Genomic DNA, 19,861 nt, shown 5'->3' on the forward strand with positions numbered 1-19,861 from the left:
TTACAGCTTCTAGTACCTGTAAAATTCATGGTGTCGCTTGGGGAAATTTCAGCACACAAACTTCTCCACTGCTGCTCATTGGAAAGCCCATCCTCTGGGATAACACATTTAAGCAGGGTGGGAAAATGCCCAAGCAACTTCACCTGGCAAAAGGAGTGAGAATATGTAAAAGAAACAGCCTTGCAAACACCAAGGTCAGAGAAGGAGGGGGACGAGGTGCTTAAGGTGCTGGAGCAGCGATTTCTCTGCAGCAGACCATGGTTAGGCAGCTGTGCCCCTGCAGCCCATGGGAGTTCACACTGGAGCAGAGATCCACCTGCAGCCCATGGAGCAGCCCCACACTGGAGCAGGTGGATGCCTGAGAGGAGGCTGTGACCCCATGGGAAGCCTGCACTAGATTAAGGGCACATAATAATGGATTTTTTTTTGTTTTAGTCATCCAGAGAAAAATGTAATTTCAATTGTGCCAAAAAAGAAAAAAAATTGCTCGATTTTTTGCCTTTTGTACAGATTTCTGACCCCTTCAAATTAGATCAGTTTCTAAACAAAAGCATAATTTAAATGTGAAGTATCAGTGTTTCATTTCAGAAACATTTACTATTTCCTTGTTTCAGTCCTTCAGAATGAGACATTCTGCATTTTTTCTGGAAACTGTCCCATATTCACAATTTTTTTTCAGATTCAGGAAGAAACGAGGTTTGGATTTGTAATATTTTAGTTGGCAGGGGTGGGGATGGAGTAAGGATACACCTACAACTTATTTAAGAGTTCACAAGGCCTGAACTTAGAAGTTCACACAAGGCTGTGTATATATATGAGAAGTCTAGAAGTCCATGTGCTAAGTAGGTACTTAAGAGAGAAATAATTGAAAATGTCACTTACAGAGAAGATGTAAGACTGTTTTTTTTTTTTTTTTTTGAGGAAGACATGAAGAAGAATTTTCTTGGAGGTGGTGCCTAAGATGTGATAAAGAAAGTAGCAGAAGGAAAAATAATGAGAAACATGAAGAATAAGTTTCTCTTTAGTTTCCCAAGACTAACATTTCCTTTTTGATATTAAACTCAACATTGAATACTCTCCTCTGCTTTTACTCTTTCTGAACTCTGCTGCAGGGTTTATCTTCACTCATCAGCCTCCTGAGGAGAGCCAATGAACAGAAGGCAGAATTGTTCAGCCCTGCTTCCTCAGCGTTTGCCTGGGCTCTCAGCACAGGAAGCTCTGAAAAGTGCTCTCAAAAGTCAGAAGGAGGAAGCTCTCCAGCTTTGAGGAACCAGTTGATCAGGAGCATGCACAGCTAAAGGAGAGGCATGGGAAAGGGGGAGAGGAAACACTGACACTGGCTGCTGAGGATATACTGGCAGGCAAGAAATGCTCCCCATGACCACAGTTAAGCTGGTGGAGGGATGGATGGAGTGAGCTGCCTGAGCCATGAAAGCAGGAACCAACATGAAGATGGCTGGGAAGACTGTGTATGTTTTTGTGCTGCTCACCATCACCAAGGTCATGAGATTATCAGGTGAGTCTAACTCGGACCAACTGGCCATTGGGATGTAAGAACGGGAAATGTGCATAGCTCCTTTCTTTCTAGAAAATCATTCAGTGGATTTTATTAAGTGCTAAAATTTATGAAGCACAATTAAGGCATGCTTTCCCAATATCTACTCCTGCTCCTCTTTTCTTAGTGGTCACAAGGCTGCCAGGAATTTTCCCTGTGACTTCCATGTAAGCAACTATTTAGAGACCCTTAGCTGGGAATGTACAATTTGTCACAAATGGCCTTTTACGGAGACCTCCAAATCCATGTCATCTGAGAAACTGATCCTTTTGACATACTAAAAATGTCAAAAAATAAATAAAAATATGCCTGGGAAAGTGTTTGTGAAGTTGAAGCTTTTGGACATGTAGTTTCTGCTGAAGAGAGGCTGCAGGCACTCTGAAATAGGGCAGGGATCTCTTGCATCTTTTAGAGGAGAAGTGGAAAGTCTCTGATGCCCTGACAGAGGAGAGCAGTTTCTGCAATTTTGTTCTAAGGGGCACGACCAGTATCAAGATGGGAAAGGCTTTTGTGCCAAGGGCAGTGGCAGTCCAGATCTTCTGTCCTTTAGTGTAGTTGACTTAGTCTTAATGCAGTTTAGCTACAGCAGTTAATGTTTCCCACATACTGCTCATTTGCATTTTTAGAGCTTGTGTTCTTCCAGACACCATGCAGCAATCCAGGGACTTGATAATGGAACTAGGGATTTGAGGAGCAGTTCCAGAAACTTAAACTGTTTCTGTACAGGAGGAAGAAGGCAGATAGGTCCATGAGATCAAAATTAAACTTCAGACATCTCTGAATAATGTGTAACATGCATGTGTCCATTCCTATTATGGACAGATAGAACTAAACTAAATGGACAAGAGTTTACTTCATTCCACTTGGTCCGAAAATAAAAATATCTCCTTTGTCATATTTTAAAGCAAAACAGATGCAGTCATTGTTGGCAGTGATGGAACATCCATCTATAATGTGTTTGAGTGATAATAAAGGATCCCAAACGGTTACCTCAGTGCTACCCACTGGAAAAAATTTAAATACTTCATGAACATTATTAAACTTTGAATCACTAACCTCACAACAGGCATACTGGTGGTAAAAAAATCTGTCCCTATTCTGTAGGTAAAGAACTATGTCAAAAGAATACTGAGGAACCTGCTCAAGTTCATACAGATCAATTTCGGTAGCATCAGAGACCATCTACATTTTTGAATACAGTTGCTCAAAAAGTAAAGGAGTGCAGATACACCACAGAATGTTGAAGAAAATGGAGAGACAGGGGAACCCTACTGGCAAAAATTATTTTAAAAAATTCACTTTGCTGGAAATATTTTAAAAAGTCCAATGCCAAAAACTGGGGGGTTTTCACCCTAAGGTACTTGGATTTTAATTTCTTGGTGTCTTGGTTAATGAAATATATTGCCATTCAAAGAATGTAGAAAAAGATGTTCCATTAAAATCTTATTTCACACCTGAAATCTCTTCCTCCAACCTGCTCCCAATAAAAAGCAGCCCACGTTTGATGGGAAGTTTTTAGCTAGCACTGATCCTAAACTTGTTTCCTTCTATGTTAGGGTGGCTCCTCTGAGCAAGATCTAGTGGCAAGGGGTTTTTATTCTTCAGAGATCACAGGCTAAATGTGTCAAGCTGATCCAATGTGTGAATTTTGTCCACATAATTTTAGTCATGTATGTCATACACAGTGTTGCATGAAGGTCAGAAGGATCTATGTCCCCCCTTCTGAAGACTAGAGCAAGCTACTCTGAAAAACATAAAGTAGTGAAAAAAACTGTTGTGTGTAACCAGACTTTATCGCCATTAACATTTTCCTTAACATTTCCTTAGTGTGTTGTTTTTGTGTGACTGGGTTAGTTTTTACCACAGCAGATGGGACAGCTTAGAAAAAAGGCTTGAGGCTGCTTCATAATTGTCATACCTAGAGCTGCCCTCAGGTAGAGTTGGATAATAAGCTACTGAAGCTGCTGGGACATGATCTCTACTAAAACTCCTTTCGTGATGATCCTCAGGAGCAGCAGTGAAAAAGACTCAGCATTAAAATATTTTTGGTAATGCTTTGAAGATTTCTCTAGTTTAACTAAGCACACGACACCTCAAGTGGTTGTGTACATACTCCAAAGGGAAGTGGTAAGGACAGATAAGATCTTCCATGAGAAGTCCATGCAATAAATCTCTTTTTATTGAAATAACATTTGCAGCATTTGACTGGGTAAGTCCTGCCTCTGTAGTTGCATCCTGTGACAATGGGTATGTCCAACTGCTTCACAGGAAGTTGCAAGAAATCTATTATCAGTAATGAGATGTGATTTTCTATGGTTGTTCAGTTTTATCAATAGTGCAAAATTGAAGTCTGTGACATTGTGCTGGAATTGTAGAGTATGAGGTGAATAAAAGTAAAGTTGATTTACAGAGCAACCTAGCTATAGTTCAAGTTCTCCTACATAACTTTCTTGAATGCTACTGCTTTCATTTAGTTTCTTTCCTTAAAAAACTGGCAAATTCTTTTTCACTAGTGTACTAGTGTTTCATTGCCTTTTGACTCTCTCTGTCCTAGTATGTTTCACTGCACCTGTCTCTGTTGCCTTCTATTCTAGTTTATGGTGGAGTCTTGCTCCAGATATAAAAAATCATAGCCTAAAAAAACTATTATGCTAAACTTACATTTGTCTCCATTTTACTATTTCTTTGCTGCTCCTTTGGGACTATGTGCTGGAATCGTTCTGACTTCTTTTACCCTAAAAACATCTTAATCCAAGCAGCCTGTTTTTCTCATCCAAATTCTTAGAAAATAATTCTGTACTATTTTGAGCAAAAATTTTCTTAGAACGCATCTAAATTGCCATAGTACAACCTTCCAAGCGTGTCCTTATGATACCAACATTTTACTTTGCTGTGGTCCAAACACACTGAGTGCATTCCTGTCTGAACTTGTCTGCTTTCAAAACCACAGAAGGAAGGAATTTCAGTCTTGCAAGTTGACCACATACTTCATGACCTACAAAGGAAGCAGATTTTCGTTAACTGCGAATGCACTTCTAGAGACACATGCTACTTAAAACTCACAGCTGATATATTTTGTAGTTAGAGGTACAATCATTCATAAGAAAAAAATGTGTAGGGGATTTTCTTATGCTGCCTTATCTTGGTGTTGAATAAGAAAATGCTGGGATGAAAACTACCGTCCTAAAGATAAGCACTAAACAGGGTATGACTGAGATTTTAATCGTATAAAAGTGAGGTCATAAGTATGTTTTCACAGCAGTCCCTTATCTGCTGTCAGCAAAGAGTGAAAAAAGAAGGCACACAACCTACAGTTTGCAGTCAATGATCTATTTTTGTTTAGAATAGTAGGAAAATGCCGCTTAAGCGTAAGTGAAGAGTACTTGGTTTATTTTTCTTCTCATGTGGCCGAGAGTAAAAGGCCACGTTCAGCACACAGAACAAAATATAAAACAATCTGCATCTGTTTCTGTAGTGAGAACTGGAAGCACTTTGTTACACGTGGTGTCACAGTGCTACTCTTAAAGCAATTCTACCCAAGGCACTTCGACATCCAGTGCAAATCCCTTTTCCCCTCATCCATTCCAGCTCGTATTCTGCAAGGACAAAGATGTACTTACTTTGCATACAAAAGCAGCAAAGTTCAAAGTTTACAGCCAGACTGGTGTACTATGTAACAGCTTGTTAAGTTCAGTGATGATTTATTATCAGCTGAGGATTTGGCCAACAGTGTTTGTTCTCTAAACTGCATGACTGACACATCGTTTAAACACCAACTAATTTCTTCATTTAACAAGTGTACACATCCTTTTTTTTCTACACAGTCATGTTTATATCGAGACATAACTTATTTACGTGAGGATAAATCACTGAATCACTGGATCGAATTGCAGTGATGAAAATAAATAAACAATTTGAGCATCAAAACAAGCACCTATTTTATTGAAAAGTTGGTTTTAATACTGATTGAGGCATGGTTCTCTATTCTACTTTCCAGTCAAAATTTGTTGTACTACCTGGTTTTATCATTATGACATTTTTAGCTGCTGAATTTCAGCACACATCTATCATTCTACTCATCAAGGTCAATTGGTTCTTTTAGTGTGACATATCAATTCTTTACACTAATGACACTGTATTCTTCCTGCTTTCAACAAATTCCCTCACACACTCCTGATACAGCCAATGCCATTAGTAAAAAAGTTAAACGGAATTACAGCAAAAATCATCTGCTGAGAAACATTATCAGCAAGCTACCTTCAACCTGGCACCTCCATTTAACTGCCTTTTCTTTCTCTCCTTACCCCAGTTCTTCATCCATCATGTAGTTGTCCCTTTATTCTTTCAGCCTAATTTTTTTCAAGAGGACACTGTATCAAACACATTAACATCTTTTCATTGCCTTCAAAATCAGTTGTGTTGAAAGACTGCTTGAAAAGATACTGGAGAAAGCTCAAGACGATCGAAAGATCATAGAAAAGTTACACACTAGGAACTGGCAACTGCAAAGGTATATTCCACCTTGAATGGGAAGACTGAAACCTTGGGATCACTATTGAGTGCTATCAGTGTCCTCAGCCCTCTGCAACATATAAAGTCACGTTGAAGTTTGCAATCTAAAAAAATCCAGCCATGCTATGAGCACTTCATATTGTAAAACCAATGACAAAGTGTGTAAGGTTGCTATTTCAGCTTGCATGAAACAGCAAGAAAGAGTGACACAGTATTGGTGGCAAGAAAAGTACTGCAACTGGCATGGTAGTGGTGACAGAAAAGAAATGTGTCAAAAGAAGAGCAAAATAACAACTTGAGTATGAGGAAGAAAGGAATTTCTGAAGATAAGGAAAAAGCCTAACTAGAATTAAATGAGAATAGGATATCTTTTCGAGGAATAATGATAAGTATGGATAAAACAGTATGAGTGTGAAACTAGCAATAAAGGTGTAAGTCTTTTAATGTGTCCTTTAAAAGATATATGTGTGCTGAAAAAGCTGTGCTCTCAGTTTCAAGAAACAGAGTCATATGAGCTTAGGTCAGCTATTTGATGTATTTCTATAATGAAAATTAAAGTAGTCTAACTACTTACTACTCACCTGAAACACAGGGGTGTTTTTTAGCCTACCCTCCATCCTGTGCTGTTGTGACTATGTTCTCACAGTCACAAAGCCACAATATACGAGTCTGTCAGTATGTTAGCAATTCCTACCCTAGTGCAAAGCACTTCTATTTATCTTTCATTTCATTCTAGACAAGCCTTGCGGAGTGTCACAGGAACTCTGTGGCAGTAGAGGGGGAACGCAGATGCAGAACACAGATACTGTTGTATCTGAACTCTTCCAAGCGTCCGGTGCTGCCTTTTTGATTATGACTTGCTGTGACTCATATATTACATTCATTCCAAGATACAGTTAGGCATTTGCTGTGGTATGATCATTGTTTCAGTTCATTATATCTCTAAGTTTAATATCTGCAGGGGGTGTAGGGGGAAGATCCATCAAAATGATGTGGTAAATTGTTGCTCTAAGAAATAAAGAATCAGTAGGATGTCTGAGAAATATGTTGGAGAAAGTAAAGCAGTCTCTTTATAGTGCAAAAACTCTTTAACAGTTAAATTTTGGAAGAGGCTGTCATGGAAATTGAGGCAATAAAAAGTTCTACTGTGGTTTAAAACCTGCTATAAAGAATAACAGAGGCTGGAAATCTTTCGTGTTTGAAAGCAACCAGAAGCACTTTCAGCCTGCGTAGCTGTGTCTGATTTTGCAGTGATTCCCCTCAATAGTTTAGTGGCTTCACCATCAAATTTTCCTGTTTTTAAAATCTTTCTTCTTTTAGTGTGGGAAAGTCTCTGAGAAACAGGAGAAATGACTAAATAAGTGATACTGCAAAGAAGCTGGTGCAACTAGTTATTCATGAGAGCTGTCGAACACTCTACATAAACCACACTGAAGAAAAAGGAGCAAAGTCAATTACAGTAATCTTACCATGACAACAATAACCAGCACATTTTTGAAACACAAATGTGAACTCCTCAACCGAGTTTGTTTTTTCCTGAGAGAGGATATGTCCATTTTCAAACATAAAAGTGGAATCTGTCATTGTGCTGGAATGTGCACTCAATGCACTGCAATAGAGCTTGAGAACCTTCTTAGACATGGCTTGAAGTCTTCTTCAACAGTCAAGGAGAGACAATGAGGCATAATTAGATTTCAAAGGCTGGAGTCAAATTGGAGGACCTCAGTCTAAAGGCCTGCTACTGTCAGATGAGTCTCCAAGGTGAAACCTGTTCACAATGGATTTGCATTCACAACCAAAATAAAACGGTTCAGCCTGGTGCTGTACAGAACTCCCAGAACCTGACTCACCTTTTTTCCACATTGGTGTGACAGGCAGCACGTAATCCTGGTTTCCTGAGCTCTGCTCTTTCTGGCTAACAGAAAAAATGATTGCTGTTTTCCAGAGTCAACTCATTGTGAAGAACATGACTGAAAATGAGATGTTATTTACAATAAATATGTGGATATATGACCTTTCATTTTATCTCTCTTGTGTGCAATGAAATATTTAACAGTACTGACATTTAATTACCATCTTACAGTTAGCACTGCACCGAGATGCAGTGTGAGCTATCACACTGAAGAGTGTGATAACTCGCACCTCTTCACATCACTTGTTCTCTGCAGGCCCACAGATGATGAGGCCTTTGCTGCACCTCTTATCCCCTTTTTCAGCCACAGCAAGCTGTCAGTTCAGCTCAGCTGTAAAATGAGATTTCACCTTGAGAGATGTAGCCATGCAACATTGCTGGTTTGTTTCTGAGCCTTTGTTTGAGTAGAGAAATGCTGATGTGGATGCCATATATCTTCCCTAATGCAATGGTCATAAACCAATTGCTTATCACAGAGGAAACATCAGCAAATGACTTTTAGCCACTTTGCAGCATGAAAGACCATTCCAGAAAACAGTGTTGTGATGACAGGTCTGAATTAGAACACTTGCAGCACTGAACCTTTCCTGTTTAACAGAATGGAATGCTGTGCTGGTTTCTGGCAGGGATAGAGTTAATTTTCTTCACAGTAGTTACTATGGAGCTGGATTTGTGCTGGAAACTGTGTTGACATTACAAGGATGTTTTGAGCAGTGCTTACACAGAGCCAAGGCCTTTTCTGATTCTCACACCACCAGTGAGTCGGCTGGGGGTCCAAAAGAGGCTGGGAGGGAACACAGCCAGGACAGCTGACCCCAACTGGCCATAGGGGTATTCCAGACCATGTGGCATCATGCTCAGCACATAAAACCAGGGGAAGAACGAAGAAGGGATGCTTGGAGCTATGATGTTTGTATTCCCAAATCACCATTATGCATGATGTAGTCCTGCTTTCCTGGAGATGGCTGAACACCTGCCTGCCCTTGGGAATTCCTTGTTTTGCTTTGCTTGTGTATATGGCTTTTCTTTACCTATTAACATGAGAGTTTTCTCACCTTTCTGATTCTCTCCCCATCCCACTGTGGGGGGAGTGAGCGAGAGTGAGCCAGCAGCTGTGTGGGACTTTATTGCCAGCTGGGATTAAACCACAAGAAATACTTTCGTTTGTTTAGTTCTCGTGCAGATTAAACATGCACCCTCTAGGTTTAGTGAAATTCCCAGAGGGAAGGGGAGATTGTGTCTTCCCTCAGAGCTGCTCAGTCCACATCCAAGAGCACAGGCTGGGGCAGGCAGCATAAGAAGGACTAAAAAGCAGATCAGGAGACCCAGGCAAAGGGCTTGATTGGAGCAGACCCACAAGAAGTCATGGAAGTGAGGGAAAAGGAGCTCAGATGTCATCATGTAAGAAATATGCAGCCTGACAAGTCAACAAAAGCTTGTGGAGTAGAAAAGAGGATTGAGGGAAAGAACCTGTTCTTTAGGGGTAGAGGAAGCAGAGGAAATTTATTTTCTTGTCTTTTATTTTCATGAGTATAGCCAGCAATTCTGCATTCCCCGCAGAACTGTCCCTTTCTAGCATATTGATTTATGTTCTAATAAAAATATACTTTTAGATACTTAGATGGCTTTTGGTAGGCTCAGAGAAATTAGAGAAAGCAGAGTATGCCCAACTTCAGTCTAACATGAGGTCCTAGCAACATCGCCAAACTGGAGGAAATGCTAAGGCTGACCAGGAAGGACAGGATAAGGCTGAGGATAATTTCCATTTAAAGAACAGCCTTTGAGCTTGTGGATCCCATAGCTATTTGCATATTAACTTCTGGGAATATCCATTTTGGATGGCTTCTAAATAAAGTTCACTCTGTGGTAAAAACTAGCAAGTTTTGACATTTCCTGAGATTATATTTTAGCTTGAAATGGAAAGTTCATCAGAAACTGCTACGAAAATGGATTACATTATTCTTCATGGTTTGGAAGCTCCTCATCAAGTATTACCCAGGTCCAGTCCTATTTTGCTTGTAAGTCACTTCAGAGTTACTTCGGAAGCACAAATTAACCAAACCTTTGAGGATTTTTGGCAGACACATTCTTCTGTAAAAGAAATCGAATGATCATGTTTCTAGCAGCATGTACAGAAAAAAAGCAGATCGAGGAAGAAAATTCACAATTAATATTTACACTAATGCTGCTTACCTGCACTCTAGCAATGAAAGAGGCAGTAAAGTAAAAACAGTTTAACCTTTTATATTAATAAGGCACCTTTGCAAAACTAGAAAGCAGTATGGAGAGGATAAGCAAGAAGATTTTTTACTAATAATCGGCCATCTGGGGAAAAGCTCTTGCCTTACTAAGAGCCTTCTGAATTAATAACAAGATACAGGGGATTTCACAAGCCTTCTACAAATTTTCTGTAAACCTAAACTTGTACTTAAACTTGATTCAGCAGATTATAAGCTGACTGATGTGGTTTCTTATTTGAAGTGAATGGTACCTGATTCATTCAGAGGAGAATATGAAGGGCATGGCAGAAAGCCCCACTTTCACTGCCTCTTTCTTTACAGCCTTGAAGCGTGAAAACCCATTATGTTGGGGAACTTTTACATTGCAATGAGCTCCTTAGGAGATGAAGAGTTGAAAGACAAGTAAAATGATGCTGCTTTAATATGTAAATGAAAGTGTACACAGTTAAATATGTACAGCACTGTCATTCATGCTCAACATTTTCAAACATCATCCAAAAAATCCCAGCTCCAATACATGGGCTTGTTTGAGTGCTTGGGTTTGCTTAGTCATTTTCAGATGAGGTCAGCCATACTCTGCATGACTCGGAGCTCTGAGGCCCTCAGCAATGTAAAACTAGGAGAGGAAACACTTTGTTCTCCAATTTTCAGAGACATTCATTGAACTCATCCAGAAACTATCACGAGACAAAAGGCTTCTTTTATTTCCACTCCTGGTAAAATCATCAGAGTTTAAAACAGGTGCCTCACATTTTCTTGGAATGCGATTAGGGAGAAAAATACTTGTCATTTAAAAACACCTCCAGTGTAATAATGCATCACAGAACACTCTTAACAGCTGAAGTGTCTTCACCCCAAGGATACCTAATGCTCGAAATGAAAAGGCAAAAACCTTTAAAGGAATATATAAGAAGTTAAAAGGCAGTGAACTGTGTTCATTTTGCAAGACAGCAATCATTTCCCAAGAAAACAGTCAAACAAGCAAAAGTGCTTGAGCTGCAATGGTTCATTCACCTAGATTCAAGAAGATGATGAGGTTTCAGATAATATTATCGAGGTAAAACCAACTATAGTTTTCTCAAAGAGGCTAATAGTAATGATTTGACCAATGATTTAAAGTTGATGCTCATTAAGACCACTGCTTATAGCATTGTGAATGTTCAGGAACTGGGCCTCACATTGTGCTGAACAGCGCAGGTAATATAATTCCAGACCTGGGTAGGGGGTAGCAAAACCCAACAAAATCAGGAATCAGGTCTGCTACCATGGAGGAAGACTGACAAGAGTTTGACTAATCATGCAAAAATTAAATCTTCTAATTCTTTGCATATTCCAGATGAACTTTCAATTGCTGCATTAGTGTATCTGCTTGGAAGATTTGGGGAGGGGGTTAACATTTTTGGAATCATTTGTGAAAAACTCATTTGTCAGTACCAATCAGATTGGTTAACTTTAGCTGTCTGTCCAGATTAATGCATGTTTTGAAAGTAGTACTCTGATTTTCTCCTCACACACAGCTTTCAGAATGCCACTAAAACCATTGCTCAGCCCAAGGAAAGAGCAACTTGTGTTCCACCAGTGACACAGGGAACTGAGAGATGAGTGGTTTACGGCCCCAAAGTTTAATGGCCACCTAGTAAAAGAGGAACTGAGTGAAGTGGTAAATAGAGGTTTGTTTGGACTACAGCTATGGGTATTATTCCTGTTAACTCATTAATTGTGAATTTTCATTCACGTACATTGTGAATTCTAGGGATTCCTTGCTTTTTATTTCAGCAGGAGCCAAGGGACACAAAAGTTCCATTCCCTCTCCTACTCTTCACAACCTGTGCCTCAGACTCTTCTCTGAGTCTCACCAGTGCCTCACAAAAGAGGCTGCCTATGGACGTGTAGGCAACACTAATGCACATATAAGACAACCCTGAGACATAAGGCAAAATTCTTTTGATGCCTTCAAAATCTAGAAACAAAACAATACACTTTCAAGACAGTATTAATATAGTAAGTAATATAAAAGCAGGTCTTTAATTGGAGGCATCCAGGTGTAAATATGGCAAAATGCCTATGTAATACAGGAGTTCTACAATTTTATAAGTTCAACAAATTAGCATATTTAACAAGTGTCCAATTAAAAGAGCAGTTAGTTAAGTAATCCCCCTTTTGGTTCTGCTCCATATGGAGCACCACCCCCCAAGTTTCTAGACCCATATTTATTATGTCTAGGATACATGGTAAAAAAAATATGATGTCCTTGGCTAAAGAGGCAAGACTAAATAATATTTCAGGAATGTAGTGTAATACGTCCTAGTGTTACCTTATTGTTCTAAAATGTAGGGGCAAAGGGGTAGGAAAAGTACTGGGAGCTACAGCCATGTATTAGAAATCTACAAAGCTACAAATATATGAAAAATATTTAGAAAGCTTAGGCATGACTTTCCTCCTACACAAAGCTCCATCACTGTTATGTGCGCCTGTGTAATGCCTGAGAGGTGTAGATGGCCTTTGCCCACAGTGCTGGATTCGTAGGAATGCAGAAGTAAAACTGTTTACTTTGTTGGTAGCAACAGTTCCAGAGAAAAGCCACTATCATGTGACCAGATGTAATAGTCATATTTCTGTATTTTCAGCCCTGTGAGCAACCCACTGGAGGATTTGCTGATAGAAGCACACTGTTTGGATGCTGAACTGCTTAAGACAATGGGCAGCAGTAGGGTCCTTCTCCAGTATCCAGTCTTGTCCGCTAAGATGATCCCCAGTGGGAAATTTGTTGACAGTATTGCGAGGGTTGGCTGTGACAGGCCACTGGCTCCACAACCCACAGTTACAATAAGAGATGACAGACAATGTGCAGATGAGCACAGCCATGCCCTCATGCTGGTGTGTACCAGGGCAGACGTCTCCTTGTGAAGTGCAGACCACAACTCCAAGGCTAAGACATCCCTGGGCACCGTCTCACATGTTCTTTTTTTTTTCTCCTCAGGGAACAGCAGAGTGTCAGTGACTGTAGGTGACAGCTCAGTACTCACCTGCCCTCTCAAAGGAAATATCACTATGCTGACATGGACAACAAGCCCCAAGGCTGGAGGCTCCTGCTCCTTGGTATACAGGGCTGATAAGAACATGACAAACAGAACAAACTGCTGTGACAACATAAACTTGATATTCAGACCACGTCTGGCTCCTGCCCTTGAGATACGGCAAGTGGGAATAGCCCAGGAGGGAAATTACAGCTGCGAAATGGTATCAACAGAGGGGAATTTCCCCACGACGTACCACCTGACTGTGCTGGGTAAGGCACTCCTTGCTCCTTTTACAGTTATCCAAAGGACCATGGCCAGGCCTGGACATACAGAGCTCCTCTGCCCATGCAGCAGGGGAAGTGTGCAGCAAGAAGTGGAACTTTTTTCTTTTTTTGAAGTGAAGGAGAGAAGATTTAGATCAGATATTTGAAAGAAATTCTGTACTGGGAGGCTGGTGAGGCACTGGAACAGGTTGCCCAGAGAAGCTGTGGATGCCCCATCCTTTGAAGTGTTAAAGGCCAGGCTGGATGGGTCTCTGAGCAACCAGGGGTGGTGGAAGGTGTCCCTGCCCATGGCAGTGAGGTTGGAACTAGATGATCTTTGAGGTCCCTTAAAATTCCCTTAACCTAAGCCATTCTGTAATTCTTGCTGGGATAAACTCATGGATTTCATTGATAGTAGCTGCCATATCCCTTCTCTTTATTTTCCAAAACTCTTTCTGCTGTTTCCTTTCCCACTGGTTAGAAATGACAGGTGTGAAGCAATTTCCCATGTACTCACAGAGGATATGAATGGCTGAGGTGAGGCTCACCTGAGTGGGAGAGAATTGTGCAAAAGGGAAAAAGAGACACTGTCTGTCTCTTGTGCTTTGGGGCCACATCTCTGCGATGGGATGGGATGGGATGGGACCGCCAGCCTTATCCTCCTCTTTGCACTGGGTTCATTTTGGGTAGGGAACAAGAACAGCCCAGCCCTGCTGTGCCAAACTAACTCCATGCATCTCCCCTTGCTGGTGCTTTGCAGCGCCCCCAAGGCCGAGCCTGTACTGTGATGAGCAGGGGAACCCCGTGTGCAAGGCAGCAGCAGGGAAGCCGCCGGCTCAGCTCTCGTGGGTCCCAGAGAGCAGCTCCACTGCAGAGGAAAAAGGCCACGACAACGGGACAGTGACTGTTCTCAGCAGGTTCACAGCAAGTAACACCAGTGTGACCAATGTGACCACCTGCATGATGTCCCACCCAGCTGGGAACTGGAGTGAGTCCATAGCGTGTTATCCCTTAGGTGAGTTTCCCTTTGTATGTTTGGTGTTCAAACCCCTGTTCAGCTTTGTCAGCTCATGTTCCTTCTAGGAGGGAAAATCTCTAAAAAATTCACTGAAGTCCTGCAAAGACAAGGGTATCATCCCCAGCTGCCTTTGCCCAGAAACATCACCAGCTTGTTTGTGTTCTGGACACTATTTCCCAATGGTTTCTTCCCTGAGAGGGATATATATACAAATGTTGTAGCGTTCTTTTGGTAGTGGAAATGCTGTTGGAAGCGAAGACAAATCAGTCATGATCTTTGGGATAAAATAATAACTTGGAATGAGAATATCAGCAATTTTTTTTTTTTTTATGCAAACGTAAATGTTATGGTGATGCGTTTTCTTGGTCTTAAAATCAAGAGTCAAACATGGTTAGAAGGGAAAAAGGGATTTTACCTTGGTATTTGTTTTAAGGATCTTTAGGTGCGCTATGTCTAGGTCGAATGTCCTTTAATGCACACCGCAATGCCCACCCCCAAAAGATCTGGTGTAACATTATAGGTCTTACTAATTAGCATATCTATCAAAAATTCCCCAATGAGAGGCTCAGATGAGCCCCCCTCCCCCAGGAACCTTCCCCTGGATGGTTCTATCTTGGTTTACAGAATGTGTTCTGGAGAGGACCTTGGGGTCTGGGGCACACTGATCCCTAACTGCGAAGCTTCTAAAATATTTTGTCTCTTAGCTGAACAAACAAATCCAAGAATGTAGGCAAAAAGCACTAAGAATACAGAAGTTGTAAAAAGGTATAACAGGAGTATAAAAGAAAAGGCAAAAATCATCATGGCATCAATGGTAAGAGAGAGAAAGAGAGTCAACTCTTGTGTGGCTAGCAGAAAAAAATGAATTACTTCATTCCAAGTTGTGAATGTCTGACACTGTATGACCCTTGGGTTCTGGTATTTGATTTTCTTGTTGCTTTTGAGAACTACACATGAGTACTGAGAAAAGCTGAGTCCTTGAGAGGAGCTCAGATGTGGCATTGTGAAAAAATATTCTGAGTGTCCACTGTGGGATTTGTGGAATCTGCTTTAGTCTCCGACACAGACTCTATTTGTGTTTCTCAGCCAGGTTTCATTACTGACTTTCCCTTCTGCTGAAGGACATTCTATTTCATTCTATATTTCATTTACAAGCATGCTGAAAATATGTGTATATGCTAAAACAACTTTAATCTTCTACTGAAATAAGAGAGAAACTGAGAAGTAAGAAGATATAACTGAGACTGTCTCTTTGTGTTTAGAGGGAGACAGCTTTATCCGGTATGTCTACGCCATTCCTTGTGTTCTGCTCATTATAATCTTGTTGGGTGTCATTCACTATTTCAAGCTCTGCAGTGATAGGTATGTATGTGTGATAAGGTGCTAAGGAAATATTTTCTAGCACTGGAAGAAATATTAAAGTACTGTTTGTGTCTTGAAATAATATGATTGTGTCAGTCTGTGCTGCTGTGAATAACTGAATTAACTACATCAAATATTTCTGTACTGCAGACACTGTGCATTGCGCACATCTTCATGGAATAATGCACCTGAGTAAAATATAAATGGGAAGAAGTTGGCTGAGGGCCCTCATTGCATTTCCTGCTAAAGGGGAGCTCTTCATTCTGATAGGAATTTGTGAGAGTAAAACTGTTCTTCAGATACTGTGATAGTCTGTCAGTGTCTCTCTTGGTTAGATCAGGGCGTTTGTTCTGCTGCCTAGTAAGTTGTGCTAAATGCCAGAGGGCTGATCAATGCCAGCCTGCCATATGATCAGAAGGGACAGCAGATTGTATCTGTATTTATGAAAAAGTTCCCTGGGTGTAGCTGGAGTCTAGCCTCTTTAGGATTTCCTATGAAGAAAAAAAAGTAGTTCAAAGGAAAATCTACAGAAATCATTTGTGCAGTGGAAAGCTGAATTGGCACCTGTACTGAAGACGTCAGCTATGTTCCTCATTTGCCTGTTCAGAAACTGTTTTTCTCTCAGGCCTTTTCCCTCTGAGGTGAAGAATTAGTTCTATACAATTCCACTAACCACAAAATGTATATACTTACAGAGAGCTTTGATTTTAATCTTTTGCTTCCATTTTATGTACAAGCTCCCACAAACATGAGAAAAGACTTCTTAAGAAAATTAAGGTGCTATAATTTCAGGATCAAATTCAAGGAGAGAGAAACATGAGAAAGCTTTACTCTTGAAGAGAAGAAAAATAAATATGTCATAAGCTTTTGATCAAAGAAACCAAGCTGTGATCCAGCCAAACATGTTTTAATATTTGTTTTCTTTTTCACAGACCATGCCACAAAACCAAGCCTCCTGAAATTGCTCCTGCACATTCCCAACAAGTAAGGACAATGCTCCAAATTAGACCATCACCAAATCAGGGATCTTCTGGTAGCCATGGAAACATGACCAGTGAAAGGAAAACATTAGATTTTTACTCTCTGCTTTCAGCAAGTACTACTGTGTCTTATATATTTACTCTTAGCTCTTTATAGGACAAAACAAAGCTTATCTTCCCTTGGAGCAAACACTAGAGGGGTGTTCCAACAGCAAACACTCAGCTACTGCCATCCTTTAATCTTAACAAGAAGTGAGTCCTAGCACATTTCCCTCATCATATCAGATACTCTGACCACAACTGCTCTCCAAATAATAATCAGGAAGGTACTCAATATCTTGGGTTGGGGAATATTAAGAAAACTATTAGTGAACAAGAAGATTAAGCAACAAGATTAACAGACACCAATAGAAAAAGAATATCTCTTTTGGTGTCCAGAATGGTAATGTGAGTTTTGAAGGCCAGTCTTTTTCTTGCATGGTGAATCTACAATCAAAGAAATAATCATACTCAAGGCAAGGGAAGAAGTGCTGAGCTGCAAACTGGGAGATATTATTGGATTCCCTACGTTGTTAAAAGCTTCCTGTGTAGCTGATCAATTCACCTGTCAGCTCTGTCTCTGTTCTCTGCTGCCAAACCCAAATAAGAGCATCTCTATGCAGACAAGATGTGTTACAATTATATTGTATCTGTGCACCCACAGTATACACTAGCCTCCAAATCTGTCATCAACTTTAAAAGATGCTTCAGTTTCTGAAGAGACTTAGTCAAATCTAGTTATTAGTGTTCTGCTGTTCCTACCTCCCCGTTGTTGCTGACAGATGCAGCTGCATTAATGTAAAATAATGATTTAAGTTCCAGTGTTCTTGCTGTCATGTCATGTGACTTTTATTAAATTGTAGGCTGATGGAGGAACAAATCAAGGTCAACACTCCAGCATATTATTTGCTCTTTCTAGAGAATTAGAACCTAATACAATTTTTTTTTTCAGGCCAAAATAAGTAGAGTAAAAGGGGAAAAAAAGGTGGCAAGTGAAACAATACCTTAGCTTTACACTCCAAATCTTTGACAGGAACAGCAATCCATTTTCCTTGGTAGAAAAAGCAATAGAAGGGGGTTTTTTCCCTTAGTTGAAGAGGAATAAATATGAGAGCACTATTTCCCAGTTATTTTCTTCAGTCCAGATGAAAGATTTGCAGAGTCTTGCCAAACTAAACTCCTCCTTGTATTCACACTTCTTGGTTTTGTTTTGCTAGGATGACACGATGGAAGTGGAACCTTATACTACTTATGTGCAGAAGGAGAATGTAATTTACAACTCAGTGTCTGATCTGACAGTGGGGCAGAATCTTCCACAAGACCTGTGTACAGAAGCATGAATGATTCAACAACACCGGAAAAGGAAAGAGGTACTTTATAGAAGACTGCTTATAGAAAGAAACTTCTCAGAGGATTTCTTCAGATTTTGGAGCAGCATAGACCACTAGGTCTGTTCAAACACCTCTGCCTGCTGATGAGTCCATAGTTCTTTTTTTCCCCATTTTGCTTTCTTCCTTGGGAAAATGTGTTATTCCTTGGGAAGACGTGACAGACCACACACCACAGTTTTTCCTGGAAAAGAAGTTGTGACCAGTCTTCCCTTTGCTGTTCTTGCCGTGGAGATCCTAGTTTTGTCAGTCACTTGTAGTTACTTTGATGCACTTGACACTATGATGCACACATTTGGGAGACCAGAGGAGTGTTATGTCTGAACTAAAATGAAACACTCTTCCACCAACAGCCACTTTTTTCTAATTCATATGTTAGTAACATGTGACCTGAGTACTGATCATCACTGAATACCTCAAATAGCAGAAGATAATGGTAGGGAAGACTTGGGTTTTGAAAATGGAAATAAGGGAGAAATTTAGAAGGTCATCCACTAAGAAAGAGACTGCACTAGCATGACTAATTCACTTGTTAGGTTCATATCCAGTATTTTGAGAAGCCATTATGGGATGTCATCCAGAAGAACCTGGACAAGGTTAAGAAGAGGGCCAATGGGAATCTCATGAGGTTTAACAAGACCAAGTGCAAGGGGCTGCACCCAGGCTGAGACAACCCCCAGTATCAACACAGGCCAGGGGATGAACAGATTGAGAGCAGCCCTGCTGAGAAGGACTTGGGGTGGGTGAGAGGCTGGACACAGCCCAGCAACATGCACTTGCAGTCCAAGAAGCCAAACACATCCTGGCTGCATCCAAAGCAGTGTGGCGAGCAGGGGAGGGAGGGGATTCTGCCCCTCTGCTCTGCTCTGGTGAGACCCCACCTGCAGTGCTGCATCCAGATCTGGGGTCCTCAGCACAGGAGGGACATGGATCTGCTGGAGCAGATCCAGAGGAGGCTATCAAGATGATTAGAGGGATGAAGCCCCTCTCCTATGAGGAAGGCCTGAGAGAGCTGGGATTGTTCAGCCTGGAAAAGAGAAGGCTGCAGGGTGACCTAATTGCAGCCTTCCAGTACCTGAAGAGAACCTGCAAGAAAGACAGAGATGGACTTTTACAAGAGTGTGCAGTGACAGGGCAGGGGGGAATGAATTCAAACTGAAAGAGAGTAGGTTTAGATTAGATATTAGGAGGAAGTTTCTTTTCTGTGAGGTGGTGAGACACTAGAAGAGGTTGCCCAGAAAAGCTGTGAATGCCCCGTTGCTGGCAGTGTTCAAGAACAGGTTGGATGGAGCTCTGAGCAACCTGGTTTAGTGAAAGGTGTCCCTGCCAGTGCCAGGGGGGTGGACCTTGATAATCTTTAAGGTCCCCTCCAACCCAAACCACTCTATGATTTTGTGATGTCCACTAAATATGTTCATTCTGTGTTTCAGATCACTGGTATGATTATTTTCCCATAAGATTCTATGAAGATACGGCATTCCTCTCTTTCTTAAGAGTATAAGCATTAAGATGCTGTAAAATAATTTTGTTACTCAAAACCCATAGACTACTTTTACCAGAAACAAACGTAAA

At 40.7% G+C, this 19,861-nt stretch overlaps 1 protein-coding gene across 2 annotated transcripts; it reads left to right on the top strand.

Moving 5' to 3' along the window:
- Nucleotides 1-1,224: 1,224 nt before the first annotated feature.
- On the top strand, nucleotides 1,225-19,510 carry CD200R1 (CD200 receptor 1). 2 transcript variants are annotated; one of them, XM_010396023.4, is made up of 6 exons: nucleotides 1,225-1,516; nucleotides 13,200-13,508; nucleotides 14,263-14,517; nucleotides 15,783-15,882; nucleotides 16,815-16,866; nucleotides 18,119-19,510. In XM_010396023.4, the coding sequence occupies exons 1-6, from the start codon at nucleotides 1,429-1,431 to the stop codon at nucleotides 18,239-18,241; spliced, it is 927 nt and encodes a 308-aa protein (XP_010394325.3). In that variant the 5' UTR covers nucleotides 1,225-1,428; the 3' UTR covers nucleotides 18,242-19,510. The 2 variants fall into 2 exon arrangements, with proteins under 2 accessions (XP_010394325.3, XP_019139261.2); XM_019283716.3 differs by lacking the exon at nucleotides 15,783-15,882.
- The last annotated feature ends 351 nt before the right edge of the window (nucleotides 19,511-19,861 follow it).

Source organism: Corvus cornix, chromosome 1 (assembly GCF_000738735.6).
Source record: "Corvus cornix cornix isolate S_Up_H32 chromosome 1, ASM73873v5, whole genome shotgun sequence".
Lineage (NCBI taxonomy): Eukaryota > Metazoa > Chordata > Aves > Passeriformes > Corvidae > Corvus > Corvus cornix.

What these genes read in the sequence shown, in the direction of transcription:
- CD200R1 (XM_010396023.4), top strand. Translation starts at nt 1,429, where the DNA reads ATGAAAGCAGGAACCAACATGAAGATGGCTGGGAAGACTGTGTATGTT. An exon ending in GTACCACCTGACTGTGCTGG is followed by an intron (nt 13,509 to 14,262) that starts GTAAGGCACTCC and finishes GGTGCTTTGCAG; the next exon opens with CGCCCCCAAGGCCGAGCCTG. An exon ending in TTCAAGCTCTGCAGTGATAG is followed by an intron (nt 15,883 to 16,814) that starts GTATGTATGTGT and finishes TCTTTTTCACAG; the next exon opens with ACCATGCCACAAAACCAAGC.